Below are 21880 nucleotides of genomic sequence, written 5' to 3'. Positions count from 1 at the left end.
GGGATTGGATCTAAAAGACATGTGGTGGGTCTCACTGTGGAGAAAACTTTCTGAAGGTTCTCAGCATTAACCAGGACAAAGCTGTCCAGTGTCTCCTCAGGTACAATCGAGCCCTCAGATGTGTTTACAAACATATCGCGATTAGATAAAATATCAGATCTGATGGCGCTGATCTTTCCCCTGAAGTGGTCTGCAAACTGCTCACAGAGTGAGTCTGTGGGGGTTCTTTGGGAGCTGTTAAAATCAGGGTTAAATAAATGATCTATGGTGGAAAAGAGGACCTTGGGATTATTTTTGTTATTACTGATTATTTTGGCGAAGTATGAATTTCTTGAATTCCTTAATGTATTATTGTACATTTTAAGTTGCTCGCAAAATATTTGATGGTTGATAGTATTTTTATTTTTCCTCCATCTCCTTTCTGCTGCCCTGCAATTTCTTTTGAGTTTTTTGACTTCTTCGTTTCTCCAGGGTGATACGTGTTTTACGTTAATCTTTTTGGTGGTGAGTGGCGCAACGGAGTCAAGGCTTTTCTTCAGTTTGCTGTTGAAATGATTAAAAATCAGATCGCAGGGTGCAGGTAAAATCACAGGGGGGCATTCGTCTAAAACCCTGGTAAAATTTGCAGCCACTTCAGAGGTTAGATAGCGCCTCCTCACAGTTCGCACCGAGGTCTCCCGCTGAATAAAACCGGTGATGTTAAAAAACACACAGTAGTGGTCAGAGACAGCCAAGTCAACAACAGAGGACACACTGGTGGACAGCCCATGGGTGATGACCAGGTCCAGAGTGTGTCCTCTGTTGTGAGTCGGCTGCGTGACGTGCTGGGTAAAATCCAAACAGTGAAGAATGTTTAAGAATTCTTTTGCTGCAGGGTCAGAAGGATTATCTATGTGCAGGTTAAAATCACCGGTTAAAATTATCATATTATAGTTTGAATGTATGTTTGTTAAAAATTCTGAGAATTCCTTGATAAAAGCAGCGCTGTCTGTCACATGCCATTTTTAATCTTCACTCAGTACTTTTTATGTTTTATATGTTTATAATATGCGCCACACTTGTAAGACTCATACACTCTTACAAAGGATGTGTTTAAAGAATGACACACAAAATGTGTTGGACACATTGAACGTGAATTTGGACACAGCGTGGGTTTTGTTTTAAAACAGCGTGTCAAAATTCACACAATGTGTTGTATCTGAGCCAATGCAGCACATGTGTTAAACACATTTTTAACATATGTGCTTTAACACAACGAACCCTCAGTGTCAGGTTCCTCTGGTTTGTCAGATGATCAACATCATATGCAAAGGCAAAGGAGTGCAGACAGTGAAGTACGGTGGAAAGTTTCTGTCTGTGAGGGCGTGCACCTTGAGGTTTCTGTGGTCCGTGATTAACTTTCATTCTCAGATATGTTCCTTTGTTTGATGTTTGATATCAGTTTATTTCACAAAGAAACGTGCTTCCTGTTACCAAAAGGCCAGAAAGATTAGCAGGCTCATTTTTTTGCAGGTGGACTATGAAAGCGAGGAGGAAGACAATGGCGATGACCCAGAGGATAAAGAGGACCAGGGCGTGGAAGAGGCGGAGGAGGAGACAAACGCTGTGGAGGAGCCTCAGGCTAACGGGAGGAGAACAGAGAAGAGGAAGAAGGGAGAAAAACGAGTGGAAGGAGCAGAGTCGCAGAGTGAGATGAGAGTGAACTCTGTGCTGGAGTCAAACGCAGCCATAGAGAGATACAGCTATGACCACAAGCATGAACTCTGGTGTGAGGTGAGTGTGTGCATGTCAGAGTAGTAGATTCTGAAAAATGAACACTGACTTTCTCTTAGAGATGGCTCTCACTTTGTTGCTTCCACACCCACACACACGCACACACACACAGGCAAAGATGTTTGGCCCTCAGGAGCAACTGTTTCCTCTACTTCTGGTCATGCTAGTTTCACTCAGTTTGCGTAGAAGAGCAGGAAGGAAATCATAAATTGTACATTTAAGCACATTTCTCACCAAGTTTCCTTCCTAAGTGTAATTACTGTAAGATAACACGTCATTAGCATTCATTATCAGGTGCCATCTTTGAAAAGAGGAAGGCTACAAAGGCTCTTACTGTGGCTGCTGTGAATGCATGAACTGGTAGATTTGTGGGTTGCAGCGTTCATGTCTAAACTGCAGGAGTAACTGATGAGTTTTGCCACAATAAAAACTAAAAACATGTGGACATGTGCAGAGGAGGACAGTGAATGTACTGGATAAAGGACGTTGAAGACCACAGTGAAGAGTGGTGGATGGTAGTCCAGAGGGTTGGTGTGAAACAATGTTCCCTCTAATATTGCATGTGTCTGAGCAAACACACAAACTCCCTGAGCGACCCACTGTGGACCACTGTGAGCAACAGCAGACATGAGCACTGTGGTCACGCCAGCATCGAATCCATCCAAGTTACATGGTTTATTAAAATAATCAAATTACAGCGTTTACATTTATGTTAGACTACTTCTAATTAACTGCTTTAGCCCACTTACAATGACAATTTAAAAAATCTTGTTCATGACCTGTGTAGTATGTTAACACTTGGAAGTAAAAATAACTTGAACTCCAATTTTGAAAACTCAACTTTCTTCTTTTTAAAAAAAATAAAGTTCTGACTTGTATTATGAGTCTGTGGTCTGGGAGAGAGTCTGTAACTCTGTCTGCAAAATACAGTAAATAATGACCAATGCTGGGCAATTAATTATATAGTTACTTCTTCAAAAAAGTAACTGAGTTTTGCAAACAAAGTTTTTTGCAGCTGTTTCCCTAAAAATGCAGCGAAGGCGTTTTTTCTTTAAATAAACATTTCAAACTATTTACAGAACAATCAGCTGTTCTGCATCAAATCTGATGCCACACAAATTATTTGTGCCACTCCAAAAAATAATTTGTGTCCACTATGAGATAAAGGAGAACAACAGCCTGATACCTGATTACAGCAGCAGATGTATCACTGCTGTAACACCTGTAACATTCAGCAGTCGCCTCATTGTTCTGACACACACAACAAAACTGTTTTGAAGGAAGGAAGGTTCAGGGCTGAAGCAATCAGCATCATGGGCTCATCCGGTTAGAATAAGAAAAAGCAGCCATCTAATTCAGAATTATTCTCAGGGTTCTCCTTTTATTCTCAAATAATTAAGGCAAAGAAGGAAGGAAACAAAGACACACATGGACTGCCACAGCTGAAAGAAAACAGGAAAACAGATTTACTCATTCCCTTAAACAATACATAAAAATAAAACCCAAATAGAACCTCACCTCAGCTGCCGCCCCGTGTGGAAGTGAAGAAAGAGTGAGCCAAAAGTGAATGCCTTACTCTGGTTTTACGTGGCCGGTCAACACAATTTAGAAACTGGTATGAAGTCCACACTTTTCCCGTCAATTGTTCTGTCTGTCCTGCTCACATCTCCAACCGTTGTCCACGTTGTCATTAACGTGGCTTCACTCCACATCAGCCACGCCACTTTGCCAGCTAAAACACCGGTGTCGGCACATAAGGACGCTGTCATAGCCTGTCAACGACGTTGATTAGCTGCGTATATACGAATGTGAATCGCATCATTGGCTGGACTATGGGATAAGGTGGCATCGTTCAGTCACTCACTGACTAACACTGCAAAACAGAATTGTTAACGTATTTATTTTAATTTCAATTCAGGTTAGGTTTTTTTTTGTGCGCAACACAGATTTTCTGTGCACAGACACCGTGCCAGCAGTGTGCAATTGCGCAATTGGTGTGAAAGACGATCTCCCTCCAGAAGACAACCTGTGCATCGATCCTTGTGGGGTTTTTAGCCTGGGTTTTGTATAATTGAGGACTTTTGGAAATTACGACGTATTGCGATTGCACTGACACGCATGACGCTAAGGTATGCAGCTACAGGAAGTAGATTAACTCTCATCTGTCTCCTTTATAGGTTGACCTGGCATTACCTGTGAGCAAGGTGCACTTTGATCTGACCTCGGTGCTGACATCGCTGGCCCAGAATGCCGTCATCATGGAGACCAAGGGCCTGACGCGCTGCCTGCTCAGCGAAACGACAACAAAGACCGGAGAAAAGGAAACCGTTCTGAACACTGAGGGAATCAACATGCATGAAATCTTCAAGTACAGTGATGTAGGTGGTGAAATTGAAACAATGCCGTGCTTATAAGGGTGGCTTTTTGTTTTTTTGCACATCTGCAAGCCTTTCTAAATTAAGTGAAGGTAAACAGCTGGTCAGAGTTACAAGTTGCTGGGTTACAGATAAGATTCCTCCAGCTACATTTTGATTGGTCCGATCAGAAATACAGAGAGTAACTGTGGCGATATCGCCTCTGTAGTTTGGAAAGGCTTCTGCAGTTTCTTATTGTATTTGTGTTGCTCTGTCTTACCAGACTGCATGTTTTCAGTTGTCCCAACACTGCAGCTCTATTTATTTTCCTCCAGATCTTGGACATCAACAGACTGTACTCCAATGAGGTGCACGCCATGGCGAAGACATATGGAATTGAGGTGGCTCTGAAGGTCATAGAGAAAGAGATCAAAAATGTCTTTGCTGTCTATGGTAAACATGCTCTTATTTAGACTCGTACTCAAAAAACCCCAAACCAGGAAAGCTCTCAGAATCACTCAGATTTCCTCCGTCTCTCTCCAGGTATTGAAGTTGACCCCAGACATCTATCACTGGTAGCAGACTACATGTGCTATGAAGGTGTATATAAGCCACTGAACCGACACGCAATCCGGTCCAACTCCTCTCCTCTGCAGCAGATGACCTTCGAGACCAGCTACAAATTCCTCAAGCAGGCCACCATGCTAGGTAAGGATGACAACATTGATAAAGCATAGAAAGCTGAAGAGAAATCACAGTTTACGAGGGTCGCTACTGGTCTACCAGCGTTAGGCTCTTTGTTTTTTCTATGTACTAAATCGGATTTGATCATTAGTCAGAAGTAAATGTATAGAAATACATTTTCAGCATTGTTGTTAAGTAAAGTATTCTTCTTCTTCCTCTCCCCCCCCCCCCTCAGGATCACATGATCAGCTAGTGTCACCCTCAGCCTGCCTGGTGGTGGGGAAAGTAGTCAGAGGTGGAACAGGACTCTTTGAACTGAAGCAGCCTCTGCAGTAGAGACAGAGATGCTGACAGTGGTTAGATATGATGTGATAAGATCACAGCTGATCCGGTCTGCAGGCTCCTTACATCCTCTACAGAATGCATCAGTAAATATGTTTATTTCCTTTTAGCAAAAGCCTTCCAGGCTGCAACGTTTCATTAAAAGAACATAAAAACTGATGGAATAAGTCACTTTGTTTTCATTTCTTAATAAAAGGAATATTGAATTTTGTATTTTTGTTATGTATGTATTTTGTGACAGTATTGGGACTGTTTGAATTGTAAACAACATCAATTTATGTTTTTGGGAACACAACAATAGTCATTCAGCATTATAGACAGGCCTTGAGCAGGTCCAGAGTGTCTTTATTAAGTTCGTTTGGTAAAGGAAAAAAAGATGAATCTGATTACTTACTCTAGCTCAAGCTCAAGACTCTGAACAGAGGTCAGTCTTTTCAGTGAATTGAGGTCATGAGGTCTAGATTTACAAACATATGTGTGTCATTCTAAAGCTCTCACTGTGTTCAAGGGCCGTACTCTATCAGGATGCTACTGTCAGTCTGTAAAATATCTGTTACTGCAGAGATAATGATTAAGAAGTGCAACAGGTCATCCAAGATGACTAAAGTTGGCATAATCACCAAGTGCTGAGGCACACAGTGAGCAAAAACCGCCGTCACTGCTGACTCCAAACTTTCTAGAGCCTCATGATATGGGTGTCCATGAGTAAGCAGCTCCTGCATGTGTAATGTGTAGGTGGCTGAGTAATTAGTGTGTACTTTAAAGCATAAGCTCACCCAGAAAAACTATAGTTAGTGTGTTGAAAATATTCCGAGGTCACAGTCCACCAGTCCAGTGTGACTTGGGTGCATTGATCCAGTCCTGCACCCAGACAAAATGTATCTACTGTTTCTCTCCTGATTTATTTACACTTTTACATCTCTGGCTTATTTATCCTAAACCTTATTGTGTAACCTGTAAAGTTGGTTCTGTGTATTTATCTCGATTTATAAATCTGCATTACTACTGTTCTAAGAGTAAATCTAACGGATTTTACTGTGCATTTCAGTTTACAACATGTTTTGTGGACAAATTTTGCAAACAGCTACCGTTGCTTGTAGCGCTAACGGGACACTGAAATGTTGGGAGGCTTTTATTACGAAAGAACGGAAATGATGGGAACTTTTACGCAATTTGATTGGTTGGTTGGTCTCCTGCGGTAGGACTGACCAGTGAAGGTGGTGTGATAAAGCTGCAGAATCTCGAGATGTGATAATGTACCCTCGTGCGAAGGATGCGCCGTGACCGCTCGTGGATATCTATGGAAGGGTGAGTCATAACGAAATGAGGCGAAACAGTAGAAGCTGGTTTGAAAGGCGTCAGCAGTTGGGGGTAAAATACAGTTTGGTTCGATATGGACACAATGGTCAGCCTGTAAGCTGACTTGAGCCTTCGTTGCTGGTCAGTGTTTTGCTACATTTTGAAGCTGCCGATATTAACAGTCGGCCGCTGATGCTGTATCTTTCTTTGTTTTTGTCCTATTACAAAAGCTTCGCTGTATTAAAAATATTTGCGTTACTTGTAAATAAGCAGTTGATTATCCATGTGATATTTTCACGCAGTTTAGCGGAATTTAATTATACAGCGTTTGTAAAAACGTTATGGCGCATTTATCCACAATCCTCGGCTCTGCGCAGGACGTTAGCAAAGAAGGAGAAAGCCGAAGCTACGAAAAGCAAAAATGTTTAGCTTTGTTTTATTTTTACTTTTTCAAGGGCTGGTAGGCCGGTTGTTAAGAGACTCGGAGCAATAAAATCATTTACCTTCACAGGCCACATTTACTGTGTCAGACACCCGCCGCCCCGGCCTTTTCTCCGAGCATTTATAAAAGGCTTCTTAATCTGTCCCTGGAGTTCTTACCACTTAACGGCAGCAGGGATGCAGTAAACACTCATACTGATTTAATACGAGGGAGCAATGGGACCGCATTAAGAAAAAAATATTACGAATAATTTTGAGAATAAAGTCGAAATTTCGATGTTAGAGTCTAAATAGTATTTTGAGGGGGGGGAAAGTTAGCTTCTGGCACATAAGCACGAAGTGATAAGTATAAGAGAGCTGCGCCTATCAGAAGACAACCGCAGGTTACACCCTTGTGTAAATGAAGAGGGTGTATCTTGTATCACAAGACTTGGTAAGAGAGTTGATCATGTGCCACTCAGTTACACAAAGCGTTTTGTAGATGTTTGGCAGGAAAAGACAACTGTGATCTGCACATTTGTATTTTTGTTTCTCAGCATAGTATTCCGAGTTTGATGTCCACTTTTCTGGACATTTCGTGCAGTCAGAGATAGATGCACAAAAGAAAAAAGTAGGCTGAGGTTTGGGTGGAATACATTTTCATTCAGGAAGTTGTTGAATAATAATTCAGGGACAGCGATGGGTCTGTGTGATGTGTTGTATTAGACTATACAGGGAGTGCAGAATTATTAGGCAAGTTGTATTTTTGAGGAATAATTTTATTATTGAACAACAACCATGTTCTCAATGAACCCAAAAAACTCATTAATATCAAAGCTGAATGTTTTTGGAAGTAGTTTTTAGTTTTAGCTATTTTAGGGGGATATCTGTGTGTGCAGGTGACTATTACTGTGCATAATTATTAGGCAACTTAACAAAAAACAAATATATACCCATTTCAATTATTTATTTTTACCAGTGACACCAATATAACATCTCCACATTCACAAATATACATTTCTGACATTCAAAAACAAAACAAAAACAAATCAGCGACCAATATAGCCACCTTTCTTTGCAAGGACACTCAAAAGCCTGCCATCCATGGATTCTGTCAGTGTTTTGATCTGTTCACCATCAACATTGCATGCAGCAGCAACCACAGCCTCCCAGACACTGTTCAGAGAGGTGTACTGTTTTCCCTCCTTGTAAATCTCACATTTGATGATGGACCACAGGTTCTCAATGGGGTTCAGATCAGGTGAACAAGGAGGCCATGTCATTAGTTTTTCTTCTTTTATACCCTTTCTTGCCAGCCACGCTGTGGAGTACTTGGACGCGTGTGATGGAGCATTGTCCTGCATGAAAATCATGTTTTTCTTGAAGGATGCAGACTTCTTCCTGTACCACTGCTTGAAGAAGGTGTCTTCCAGAAACTGGCAGTAGGACTGGGAGTTGAGCTTGACTCCATCCTCAACCCGAAAAGGCCCCACAAGCTCATCTTTGATGATACCAGCCCAAACCAGTACTCCACCTCCACCTTGCTGGCGTCTGAGTCGGACTGGAGCTCTCTGCCCTTTACCAATCCAGCCACGGGCCCATCCATCTGGCCCATCAAGACTCACTCTCATTTCATCAGTCCATAAAACCTTAGAAAAATCAGTCTTAAGATATTTCTTGGCCCAGTCTTGACGTTTCAGCTTGTGTGTCTTGTTCAGTGGTGGTCGTCTTTCAGCCTTTCTTACCTTGGCCATGTCTCTGAGTATTGCACACCTTGTGCTCTTGGGCACTCCAGTGATGTTGCAGCTCTGAAATATGGCCAAACTGGTGGCAAGTGGCATCTTGGCAGCTGCACGCTTGACTTTTCTCAGTTCATGGGCAGTTATTTTGCGCCTTGGTTTTTCCACACGCTTCTTGCGACCCTGTTGACTATTTTGAATGAAACGCTTGATTGTTCGATGATCACGCTTCAGAAGCTTTGCAATTTTGAGACTGCTGCATCCCTCTGCAAGATATCTCACTATTTTTGACTTTTATGAGCCTGTCAAGTCCTTCTTTTGACCCATTTTGCCAAAGGAAAGGACATTGCCTAATAATTATGCACACCTGATATAGGGTGTTGATGTCATTAGACTACACCCCTTCTCATTACAGAGATGCACATCACCTAGCTGTATAGGCTTTCGAGCCTATACAGCTTGGAGTAAGACAACATGCTTGAAGAGGATGATGTGGACAAAATACTCATTTGCCTAATAATTCTGCATTTCCTGTATTTTTATGGAGACTAGCTGACAGTGTAATTACTGTAAGATAATTTGTTCCTTAAAAGCAAGCAAAAACAAAAGCAGTTAAAAACACTATATTAGTGTAACCTGTCACATTGTGCTCTAACTCCAACTCTTTAGTGCACTGTGCTCCACAGAACGTAGGCTTACCACACAGCTGTAACGTATTAACAGTTATTAACTTAAACTGTCACTTAAACTTAAACTGTCCTTTCTGTGCACTTTGTTTTTTAAACATGTATTAAATTAAAGTCGATTAGGTCAATTAAGCATTATAAGGCGGAAGGTGGGGGGTGGTTCCCTTTCTTTTTTGCTGGGAGTTGGCAACCCTATAAGTTAGGTTATTTAATATTTCTGCTAAGTTCGCTTTAAAATACCAGAATAGGAAGGATGGTGCAGCTTTAAGTTTATTAGATTGATCACTTTTGCTGAACTATTAAATATTTTGGGTGCAGTGTATTTTTTGCATACAGGTGTAACAGAGTAGCTTTAGTTTAGTTTAGTTTTTTTAAACTTGAGTATGAACTTATACAAAATGCAGAAAGATATTTAAAAAAAAAAACGTTTTATTGATTATAAAATACGCTATATCGGATTTATATCGGTATCAGCAGATATTGAAATTTATGATATCGGTATACAGCTTGGAGTAAGACAACATGCATGAAGAGGATGATGTGGACAAAATACTCATTTGCCTAATAATTCTGCACTCCCTGTATTATTGAATCCACACAGCCCCGTGATGCCTACTTGTAGATACCGAGGATGCAGTGAAACCGCTCAAACTGATGACTTTATTTTTATAGTTGCTTCTGAGGTCTTGTCTTAAGGGCTCATAGGTGTTGTTCATAGGAAGTATTCATTTATTAATACGTATCGCTGTTTCTGTGCCTGTGATGAGGTCCACTATGGGCAGCTGTGGTGGAGAAATGGCAAAATTGAGTCCTTTGGTTAGCTTCTTCTTTTCAGTTTCAGGGAGGTTCCTATTTAATAAGTTCTTCACCCACTTTTCCCGGCAGTCTTCGGTTGTGGTGTCTTCTTGTTCTTATGTGTATGGTCTCGGCATTGACTCAGAATTATAAGGTTTTGTTTTACAATGAGTGGAATCTCCAAAGTTGCCTTTCTTTTCATTTAATGTACCACCATACCATACCACCTTTATTTATAAAGCACTTTAACATAAAACCAGAGTTCACAAAGTGCTGTACATGCTAAAAGCATAATGTGTTAGAAACTTCTTCTTAAATAGGGAAGGCTAGGAATGTTTTGAGTTAATGCAGTCTGGTTGATCTCACTCTATGGTAGAGATGGCACTATACCACTTTTTATGTCTGATACCGATATCATAAATTTCAATATCTGCTGATACCGATATAGCATATTTTACAATCAATAAAACGTTTTTTTTTAATATCTTTCTGCATTTTGTATAAGTTCATACTCAAGTTTAAAAAAACTAAACTAAACTAAAGCTACTCTGTTACACCTGCATGCAAAAAATACACTGCACCCAAAATATTTAATAGTTCAGCAAAAGTGATCAGTCTAATAAACTTAAAGCTGCACCATCCTTCCTATTCTGGTATTTTAAAGAGAACTTAGCAGAAATATTAAATAACCTAACTTATAGGGTTGCCAACTCCCAGCAAAAAAGAAAGGGAACCACCCCCCACCTTCCGCCTTATAATGCTTAATTGACCTAATCGACTTTAATTTAATACATGTTTAAAAAACAAAGTGCACAGAAAGGACAGTTTAAGTTTAAGTGACAGTTTAAGTTAATAACTGTTAATACGTTACAGCTGTGTGGTAAGCCTACGTTCTGTGGAGCACAGTGCACTAAAGAGTTGGAGTTAGAGCACAATGTGACAGGTTACACTAATATAGTGTTTTTAACTGCTTTTGTTTTTGCTTGCTTTTAAGGAACAAATTATCTTACAGTAATTACACTGTCAGCTAGTCTCCATAAAATGATGTGATCTTTATGAGTCTTTGCTGATAAGATGTTACATAAAATTTCATGGTTGAGTGTGTGTGTGTGCGTGTGTTCTTGTAGATTTATTTTTTGGTCCAAATACGTGCTGCTGACACAGAGTGTGACTGTCAGAGGTAGGGCTGCTCGATTATGGCAAAAATGATAATCACGATTATTTTCACTGAAATTGAGATCTTGATTATTTGACGATATTTATTTAACCCTTTAAGACCTACCATAGAACCAAGTCCGCCAGAGCTTATATTATTTTTTTACATGTTGTAGTAGTAGTGCCATTTGTGGGAGCATTTCAAGTTGCTATACAACTGTTATAGCCCATATTTTAATAATATGTATGCATTAAGTCCATAGTAACTACATTAATTGCAAAAAAGTGCAATAAACTACAAAAAAATTGAAAATAGTTTTTGTTTTGTTTTTTACATATATTTCTACTTGGAGAAATTTAAGAGGTTTATCCCTTAAAACTTTAAATACAAAAAAGTTGCAAAAAATAGTTTACAACAACAGGAAATTTATTTTGAGTGTCTTCATAGTTTTATTTTGGAGATACACCAATTTTTATATACACTACAGAAAAAACGAAAAAACAATCCTATGATGCAAATTTGCAAAGAAAACAGCATGTGCATCAAAATAAACTATTTCCAGCTGTGCAATTTGAGTTCTAAGCATCACAGAAACTATTCAGAAAAGTCAAACATGACCAGTATAGGTTTTTAAGGCCTACAAGTAAAAAACTACATTTCCGCAAAAATGACGTCACTTCCGGTTTCGGCCAGGAAATGGCGGACATGCGATAGTTCGCGCTGATGTCTGTTTCACTGTGGGAAGTGTTACGAACAGCTGATCGGATCGGCAAAGTGTGTTTCTGGAATATTATGTTTTTGTTCCTGCAAGCACTTTTTATGCAATTTTTGCAAAGCTATATGTGGAAGAAAACCGTGACCGAGGACAAGCTGATGGCATAAGATGTAAGTACAACTCCTCCGGTTTCATATACAAAACAAATTATTGCGCTAGCTTACACGGTTCAGGTTCTACAGGGATTTAAAAATCGTTACACAAAACGGAGCGTGCTGCTCTGATCGGATTTAAAGGGTTAACAATGACTTTAAAAAATAATATAAAATAGTGTGCAACACCACTGAAGTTTTTTTTAACCTCTCTTTTCAACCAACAGCAGTCACTCTCCTCTCCAAATAACTTCTGCTTAGCTTTCCGAGCTTCCCTCGGGTCCTCTTAATCAGCGGTCTCCAACCTTTTTTGCGCCACGGACCGGTTTATGCCCGACAATATTTTTACGGACCGGCCTTTAAGGTGTCGCGGATAAATGAGGGAGGGGCTAATAATCGGCTCAGTCATTTTTAATGATCGTTGAAAGCCCAGATCGTAATCGTGATTAAAATTCGATTAATTGAGCAGCCCTAGTCAGAGGGCATTCAGCAACATTAGCACTCATAGTTGAAGGGTGTTTCTCCTCTTTCCTTTCTTAAATTTTAATTATATGACCCCCAATAAATGCAGACACCAAAATATCTGCAAATAGCCAATACTGGGCTCTAGTGACTAAACTTTCAAAATAAAAGCTGTGTTTGTCCACTAATTAATTCATCTCATATGGTGACCTTCATACTGGAATGAGCTGAGGAAGATGCTCAGTAAAGTCTGTGTGCAGGAAACCTGAGTATTTTTAAGTGACCAAAACCTCGAGTCATGCATAGAACATCCACTGTTTTCAATGTTTGGTAATGGCCATGCCTGTGTGTGCAGGTCAGGACTCCTGACAGTCAGAGGGCTTCAGTCTACAGCAGAGACCAGAAGACGTCCCAGAACAGAGAGACCAGCATGAGGCTTCAGATACGCTGGGCAGCACACAGGTGATATTCAGAACACAGAAGACTTGCAATGATTTTGGTGGTTATATATGGAGGACCAGGAAAGTCCTCCATATATAAATACTAGGGGTGCAACGATATTCGTATCGATATTGAACCGTTCGATACAGTGCTTTCGGTTTGGTACGCATATGTATCGAACAATACAACATTTGTAATTTATTTTATCAACTTTCCTTCTGACGATGCTGTCTGTGTTGAGCGCTCAGTGAATCTGCGTTCGACTACTCCGCCTAGGCTGCACTGTCGAGCGCAGATCCACTGAGTACTCAACACAGACAGCATCGTCAGAAGGAAGAGCGCAGGGCAAGCTAGCAAGACAGAAGTTAAGCTCTCCTTGCAACATGGACCTCCCCCACCCTCATTCAGATCTGGCGTTTGGAATTATTTTGGTTTTCATGTGACGTATGACCCTGAAGGTAAGCGCGTCATGGACTAAAGTAAAATAGTATGTTGGATGTGCCATGCAATGCTCAATTACATGGGTGGGAACTAGTGTGTTAGCGCAGTTAGCTCGTTAACGTGTTGGCCGTCCAGCCCCATGCACGGAGCGATCGGCGGTAGCTCGTTAACGGAGATTTGCCGTGTTGTGGCGTTAAGGTCATTTCAACGAGATTAACCTGAAAGCACTAGTGGGAACACAACGAATATGACTGCACATTTACGCCGACATCATCCTAGTGCAAAGACAAAAACAACAAGCATGCTACTAACTTTAGCCGAGTCATTCAGACAGCTGTTAGCACATGATTCTCCTTATGGGGACCTGATATGTTTAATATGCTGCTGAGAATATAGCCCAGAAGAAGCGGATAGTATAGCTTTTATTTTGGAAAGAGCCATTTCTCTGTAATAAACTCTCTTTTCCAAAGATGAGTGATTCCTCAATCAGATACAGGGCTCGCAATATCGCTAGCCCGACGTCCTGGGGCTAGCGATTTTTCCAGTCGGGCTACCAAAATCTATCTCTGCCCTGCCCGTCGGGCTATCGTAGGAAGGAAAAATATATGTCAATGCTTTTGCATTCTTTCGGAAATGTAGCTGGGTAATTATGTCATTGGCATCGGCGAGCCACTGTCAATATGTGACATATTGAAATCGCGTTTGAATTTGCGCTTGTTTTTTGCTTTCACTTTGCAATCGCACGAACTGTGTATAGAGAGCGACAGCACTGATTGGTGAGTGATGATAATTTGCGCATCAATTCCTCTGACATCGTCTTTTCAATCGTTAGCTTACTATGCAAACATGACAAGTGAAATCTCCCACAGCAAGCTTAAACATGTGAGAGGTTGATCGCGCAGAGAATCGCTGAGCTTATGTGAGTGCCTGTGTAAAAGCAGCAGGATATATATTTTAGTTCTGCTGAGCCAAATAAGACAGGTCAGGGTGAAGAAGTGACAGCCAAAGAAAAGCTTACCACAAAACGGAAAAGTTATGACAAATCAGACTATAAGGCAAAAAGAAAGAGCAGCTTTATGGTTTCATGGACAAAATAATTTCTGTGGCTGCAATATGATGAGCTAAATAACCAGGGCTGCACATAAGTGGTCCGCAGGTGCACATTCGCTGTCAAAATAAAAAATGCGCACAAGGGTTAGGGTTAAATTTAAAAACTGTACTTTTGAGTTAAAATATATATTTATAATTTTAATAAATGACAAATTAAAAAGGCATGAACATTTTTTTTGTATTGAAAAAATATCGAACCGTGACACCAAAGTATCGAACCGAACCGAACCGTGAATTTTGTGTACCGTTGCACCCCTAATAAATACAATATTTTGTAATTTAATAATGAGTTGTGAAATAAAATATGCAAAAAGACATCGAAATGAAATTGAAAAGGATTGGTGGAAAAGAAAAAAAAGAAGGTATTGTTTATTTATTTGACTTTTTAAATTGTATTTTTAAAAATCTGTTTTTTAATGCAGAATTCAAAAATATGTTTTTAATTCAGTTTTGTTTTTTGTAAATCCCTTTACATTTTAAGAAATGACAAATTTAAGTTAAAAAATGTCAATTTTAATACGCAATTAACTATTCAACTATTCAACATCCCGACATGCTTTGCCCATAGTTAGACATGAATCTGACAGAATAGCAGCACTTTCCTCATTCATGTTAAATGATTTGGTTTTCAGTGGCTGTGGCTTTTGTGGACATTAACAAAAGAAAGCAATAAAATGAAAGTTCAAACAGATCATTTGACGCCATGGAGACGAACTATGTCTGTGTCATACTTAAGAAGAAGCTCCCACTCATTCTGATATTAATCACATGTCATTCCAAACTGCTTACACGTATGTAGGCAGAGTCCCAGTTGAAACTTGCAGAAAACAGGCACAGCTTGTTCTAATTTTTTCTCAGTCTGCATGCAACGTTCTAACCTATCTGAAGCTGTAAGTTCTTTATTACTAGACACATTATTACTACATTACTTCATTCATTACTATTCTTTCTTCATTACTTTGCCATCTTTGCATGTAAATCACATGAAGAGTGTAGTCAGAAGCCTGATCGCCTCAAGTGGTTCCTGGTTTACCTCTGCTGTTTGAAAGGACACAGTGCTTTCTAGTAAAAGAGAATCCTTCACAGGATGGAAGGAGAACACCTTGGTTTTTGTAAGTGGAGGCAGGTTGTGGAAGTCTTGCATTTTCTTCAACAATTAGCTGATGGTGGCACATACTATTCCACTTCAGTGCCACTTCTAGTATAAAAGGGGGCGACCCAGCAGTGTTAACTAATTACAGACCAATATCTAATCTATCTGTGCTGGCCAAAGTTCTTGAAGCTCTTGTGTGTGAGCTGATAGGTTTGTAGCTTGAACCCATCCGCTGGAACGTTGAAGACAATATAATTACACTGCAAAGCAAGACACAAGTAGGCAAGCTTCTTCATGTTTCTCGTGCACGGGAGAGAACCGGACAACCGCTTGACTCCAGTTGGTCTCGTCCGTTCTCCCGTATCACTGTCCTTTTATTGAGGTTACATGAATATGCATAAGTTCATTAACATATGACGTCTACATACACAAAGAGTACCTTGCCTGTGTGTGTGTGTGTGTGTGTGTGTGTGTGTGTGTGTGTGTGTGTGTGTGGACTGCTGATCAAAGGGTCAAACATCCTTGGTCAGGAAGAGGGTAGCCTCCCCCTCACCCTAGATGGTTCATCCTAGATAACACGGTGAGGAAGTCCTGCAGTTCATCTAAACAAAGAGCACTTAGACTAGAACAGACGCAACTACGTTAATCCTACCATAAAATAATAAGACACGGTATGACCTCTCATGCTCCCAAAGTGCTGTCTAATACACACAAAGTTTGCAGACTATCAAGGATCAAAACCTCTACCAATCTACAACTAATTACAAAACTCTAAGCATATATAAGTAAATATTTCTAAGCATAAATGACAATCAACAATACAAATCTAACATTTCCCCCCTTTTTGACCTATATGCCTGAAACGTTCCCAGGTATGAATACCTCATGTCTGACAGTTTCAATGCAAACATTTTTATACTCAGCATATGTCAAATCACCCTAAATTACTGAAAAGGTACACAGTTCAACAAATGTATTAGCAGTTATCCCATTCATTGAGCTCATCTCATGGCAAACTGCATCTTACGAGCAAACAAAGAAATTGTTAATTTAATAGTGAAAATAAAAAAGTAACATTTTCAAAAACATCTCAGCTTGGTAATGCTTCCTCCAGGTGTGCACATCACATGTCTCTCTGCAGAGTGGTTTGAGTTCTGCAGGGCGTCATGAATGTCTCTTCCAGTTGTTTCCATCGTTGTCCATAGGACCAGAGTCCAAATGTATGTAGAATAAACATTCAAACATACCAGTTGGTTTTGTTGTTTGTCAACATGGTTCTCAGCTATTTCCAAAGCTGCAGACCTCTCAGCACTCTAGTTTTATGGCCTCCCATTACCTCACTTCAGGCCTTCGTCCTGTGAGGGGGATATTTATGACTCCTTCATTGTCCTTCATTGTCCATACTCTGCAGAAAACACCTCTGTGGAAAGGGTGCAGGGTTGTCTTACTGCTATTATGATCCCAGCAGCCTTCAGAGTGTCATCGTATGCACAGTACAGTGGCACAGCGTTAGGTGATGTTCATAGGAAACTGCTGTTATCACCACCATAGCTTCTGGTTCCTGTGCTTTTCACAGAATCATGATGTCATCCTCGAACTCCTTCTACGCTGTCGATGGAGCTTGGCACGCTCCTCATCCCCTGAGTGTTTATGTTCCAACGCTGCTGAAGGTTTAAGGCAGAGCACGTCGTACACCTTAGTCGTCTTCCTCAGCGTCAATATTGAATCTTTCATTGTATTTAAAATCTTGCTGTGGGAAGTCTCCTCTTGATTTCCTGGAAGCTTAGTAGCACAGCTCTCTGTGTGATGTCTGCTGTGCTGAAGATGATCTCTGATCCTCCTGAAGCCTCTCTCCCATCTTGTGGACGATCCTCTCCTCTATTTTGCAGGCAGTTTCATGGTCCTTGCTGTGGCTCCAAGGTCTGATTTCATGATGGGCCCCAACCAGCTTGATCTTTGACCTCAACCACTGCCTGGTCCTGTCAGCTATGCGCTTCTCACTGGGCCTCTGAAGATTTCTCAGGAGATTACTGCTGCACCTGTATTTCCTTGCTAGGAAGACAAACTATTGGGAGAGTATGTCAACAATCATCAAACCACATTCTTTAGTTCAGTGAACTTCACTTATAGGCCATCAAAGCCTCATCTGAACATGGGTGCACCACTTGCATAGGTTTAATATTTGTAAATAAAACGGCTAATCACACAAATCACTGCAACAATAATAAAAAACATTGTTTAATGTTAATCCTTGGACCCCACCTCTTGACGCATGGACACACCCATGCGTCAACTCACCAAACCTGGATTCCAGTCTTAAAGAAAAAGATTAGCTAGATCATATCCCAGGCAACATCAGGGCATCTCTTCCCCTGGAGCAGCACCACCCTGGACCTATAATCCTGCAATGAAAATGTTAGTGTGCTTTGCATATTAAGTTTGCTTAACACCTGGCTCTCCCAGGAGCCTGCATACACACCATCATGGCCTGGAAAACAAAATCTGGAAGTAAAATCAAACTCCATACCTGTAAACAATTGTATCATAAGGACAAGAAGCATTCAACATCAGCAAGACAAGTGTCATGTGCAGGTTTTCTCAAATCAGTAAACTACAATTATTTTCATAAGTCGCCTCAGACATGGATCATCCCATGTACTCAGGCAACATTAATGTAATCGGTGACTGCTCTTAAGCAAAGTCACTCCACTTATATATTACTATGGGCTCAAAAGTGGCCAGCTAATGAGCCCATATCAAACTATCCCAGAAACACTGTATCTCTTATTTGTTTTACTCATGTCACTTGTCCGTTTCAGCTGAATCTTCCACAGCATTCTCAAAGAAACTAACATTAGCAATACACATTGACTGTAGTCAGACAGAGGTCAGACACAGGTCAACAGGTTCCAGAGGTGCCATAAAAACACCATAAAGTCAACCCTAGCTGTGGAAAGAAGTAACACCAGTTCTCAACACAGGAAATTTCACACATGTTATTCACATTATCAAAGTAACCTTCACATTTTCCCATCAACACAATGCAACAGCATCACCACTCATAACCCGTAAACACAGTTTTCCTCACACATAAACCCAGAAATCCTGTAGTAGGAAAAAACATCAACCAGTTGTCCTGGTATAAATCGCATCATCAATTCACATGAAGAACTGGCATGCTGTAAGAAAAGAAAATGCAAATATTAGCGCTTGCGCAGGCGTATGCATACTTTGTCACAGTTATCTCTGTGAGCAACTCAAGCCTATGAATAACACACCTGATAAATGCACAGACACAGAAAATGGCATTTAAAAGGTTAAATCATCATGCAACCTCGAGTGTTGCTGTCATCTTTCTGCTCCTGTAAAAGGAAACACATGGGTTCATCTGCACCTTTGTCAGGTGGGGGTTAACTTCACACAATCATGTTCAGTCAGTCAGTTATTTTAAAATTCTTACTCATTCACTCAGTGGTTCCTTCTTTTGCTAATTGTGGAAATTATCATCGCATTCGTTTCCACGCTCAGCAAAACGACGTTATTTCAAAAAGAAAAATAATTTAGACTGGATTTCCTCGTTGAATCCTTTTTGGGGGGGACTCTCATTTCCTAATTGTCCCAAATAAGTGGCTTTCTCCTGAACCCATTTTAAATGTGGAGAAACTCACTTGCAACAATTTTCTTGACGACGTGTAACGCTTTTAATTCCCGACTTGCAGATCTGCTCAAAGAAAAGAAATTCACAAGCAAAAATCAGTGCTTGTTCAAAAATGAAAAATAAAAAATAACAGAGATTATCAAACCAAACTCTCAGTGCACTGTGAAAGTATCAAAATAAAAAGGCCTTGTTAAGTCATGACACAAACTCCTCATCATCTTCACAACAGGAGAAGAATCATCAGCTAGATTCACTCCAAACCAACCATCAACTGCACAACACACAACATAACCCTAATGTCATATTAGCTATGAGTTTAATCACCCGGTCTGTGCTCTTCACTCATTTAAGCCACAGATCTATTTTATTCAATTTTTCCTTTTTCCCTTCATCATAAAACATGTGACATGCTGTCATGCACTTCACAAAAGACGTTTGTTCTGATGTATTCAGAGTTGTGTATCTAAATACAGGATTCACTCGCACATCAAAACAGGAAACTCAGTGTTTTAGAGTCTCCACTCAACACACAACAACTCCAACACATCTCATTCACTCATACTAGAATTCAGTCACCTTTCATTAATCTAAAACCGATCAACTAATTTGCATATCAGCTATTAACCCACTAAGTTGACAGGACGACAGAAAAGCATGTTCAAAATAGTATCACAAAAGACAATTTCCCTCATACAGTAAATTACATGTGCTGCCTCAATCAAGCAGGAAGCTTCTCCCAATTTACCATTTTAACAACTAAATTTATTGTCTGATCACTGGTTGGTCAAACCAGGATCTTTTTTCCCACAAAAGTTAAACTGTTGTCCTGCAACCTGGAGAGTCAATTTTTTGCATTGGATAAATTCAGTATTTGATAACAAGTGTCTGCTAAATTGACACTATTTTAACACTGATGAAAGATAACAAGCTAATTTTCATTGCATGGGTTTGTGTTATTAGGCAGGTCTAATGCATGTCTGTGGAGCTGCATCTCCAGCAGAGCATGTTCTTAAAGCTGCCTTTCCTACACACTTCTCTGCTATTATTTAATCATTTCTTAACTAATGTGCTATGAGTCTTCATGAGTCATTTTGTGTTTGGAATTGTTAGTAGGGTTAATGCATGTTCTGCTTGTGTGTGTGTGATTTTGTATATGTTTCTATTTTCGCAATGTTTCAGACTCCGTCTCAATTTTCCAACTTAAGCAGTCAGTTTTCTTTTCCCCAGGTTTGCTAACCCAAATTTTGATTTCCCACATTAAAAATAATTCCTATGTGTTCTCACCTAGTCTTCTCACTCTGTTGTCCTCTCACTCTTTTGTCCTCTCCCACTTCAACAGTCCCGGCAGTTCTCCTTCAGCTTTGTCCTGTCTAGTAGCTGAAGTGCTGCTGCTGCCTTCTTGGGCGACTTCTTAGCAGCTGCTGCCGGTTTCTTGGCTTTGGCCGCGGCGGGCTTCTTGGCTTTGCTCTCAGTAGCCTTGTTCATCTTGAAGGATCCGGAGGTCCTGGTGCCCTTGGTCTGCACCAGAGTGCCCTTCGCCACCAGGCTCTTGATGGCGGTCTTGACACGGGCCTTGTTCTTGTCCACATCGTAGCCTCCGGCAGCCAGAGCCTTCTTGAGAGCGGCCACAGACAGGCCGTTGCGCTCCTTGGAAGCGGCCACGGCTTTCACAATCAGCTCGCCCACGCTGAGGCCGACCTTCTTGGGCTTGGAAGTCATCGTCTTCTTCTTCTTGGCCTGAACCTCGGCGCAGGGCGTGTTTATGATGGAGCCTTTCCCACCACAGCGCTGGCACGTTGAACGCATCATGAAGGGTCCATTTCTTTCATGTCGCTAGCCGCATGTGGCTTGCCCGAGTCACTCAGTCCTTTTTGAGCATTTCAACATGCTGCCGCCGCAGACCCTGGCCTCAGATCCAGCAAGTTTAGCGCGCTGATCTCCAAAAAAGTCCCGAAGGCCAGAAAGACGTCAAATAAGTGTCTCGTGCTGAGAACTCAAACAAAAACTCCTCTTCACGCTGCCATCTTGCTCGCCCCTCCGTGAAATTCAACCAATCAGACAGGAAGATGGGTTTGCTTTCTTCTTCTGCTGCTGTTTATCCACATTGCTGCTGCTTTGCTGGGACTTTTTGTGCTCAGGACTTGCTGCTGTCTCTTTATCATGTTATTGCTTTGGAGCTGCATTCCTTATCTTCAGGGAGGAGTGAGCTCGCTTGTGAGGTTGAGAAACACATGGCACTGTAAATAAGTCAGCCAGAAACTTGGCCTGCATGTTTCCAATGATGTTAAACTATAACTTTCTTCCGACTGTTGCATGTGGAAAATTGATACAGGTCTGCTTTTCACCTGAAAGTGACAAACTAAAACATGTTCATTATTATCATCACTGCTTAATCAACACACATCTCTCTCTCTCTCTCTCTCTCTGTCTGTGTTTGTGTGAACAATCCTTTCTTAAAAGCAGAAAATGACATTGTAGTTGTTTTTCGGCTGATCAACACAAAACCTTTTTCCTATGATTATTTCTCTTTGTCTACAATGTAATTTGTCTCTTTTTCACT

At 40.7% G+C, this 21880-nt stretch overlaps 2 protein-coding genes and 1 pseudogene across 4 annotated transcripts in view; 2 read left to right on the top strand and 1 right to left on the bottom strand.

Annotated features, from left to right (window-relative positions):
• The window catches only part of polr1a (RNA polymerase I subunit A), a 28953-nt gene extending 23637 nt beyond the window's left edge, over positions 1 to 5316 (top strand). For both annotated transcript variants that reach the window (XM_085361093.1, XM_085361085.1), the window contains exons 33-37: positions 1513 to 1773; positions 3951 to 4151; positions 4463 to 4580; positions 4671 to 4835; positions 5047 to 5316. In XM_085361093.1, the coding sequence (XP_085217219.1) occupies positions 1513 to 1773; positions 3951 to 4151; positions 4463 to 4580; positions 4671 to 4835; positions 5047 to 5147 (846 nt within the window). In that variant the 3' untranslated portion in view covers positions 5148 to 5316. The remainder of the gene's footprint in view (positions 1 to 1512; positions 1774 to 3950; positions 4152 to 4462; positions 4581 to 4670; positions 4836 to 5046) is intronic.
• Positions 5317 to 6365: 1049 nt separating this feature from the next.
• The window catches only part of st3gal5 (ST3 beta-galactoside alpha-2,3-sialyltransferase 5), a 41962-nt gene continuing 26447 nt past the window's right edge, over positions 6366 to 21880 (top strand). For both annotated transcript variants that reach the window (XM_085368063.1, XM_085368055.1), the window contains exons 1-2: positions 6366 to 6461; positions 12933 to 13039. In XM_085368063.1, the coding sequence (XP_085224189.1) occupies positions 13008 to 13039 (32 nt within the window). In that variant the 5' untranslated portion in view covers positions 6366 to 6461; positions 12933 to 13007. The remainder of the gene's footprint in view (positions 6462 to 12932; positions 13040 to 21880) is intronic.
• LOC146638377 (histone H1 pseudogene) lies at positions 18734 to 21826 on the bottom strand (annotated as a pseudogene).

The sequence above is a fragment of the Diplotaxodon limnothrissa genome, linkage group LG2 (assembly GCF_057381915.1).
Source record: "Diplotaxodon limnothrissa isolate DT_005_m linkage group LG2, D_limnothrissa_male_GT1.1, whole genome shotgun sequence".
NCBI lineage: Eukaryota > Metazoa > Chordata > Actinopteri > Cichliformes > Cichlidae > Diplotaxodon > Diplotaxodon limnothrissa.
The sequence above is the reverse complement of the archived record's forward strand: the minus strand, read 5'-3'. Positions and strand labels throughout refer to the sequence as shown.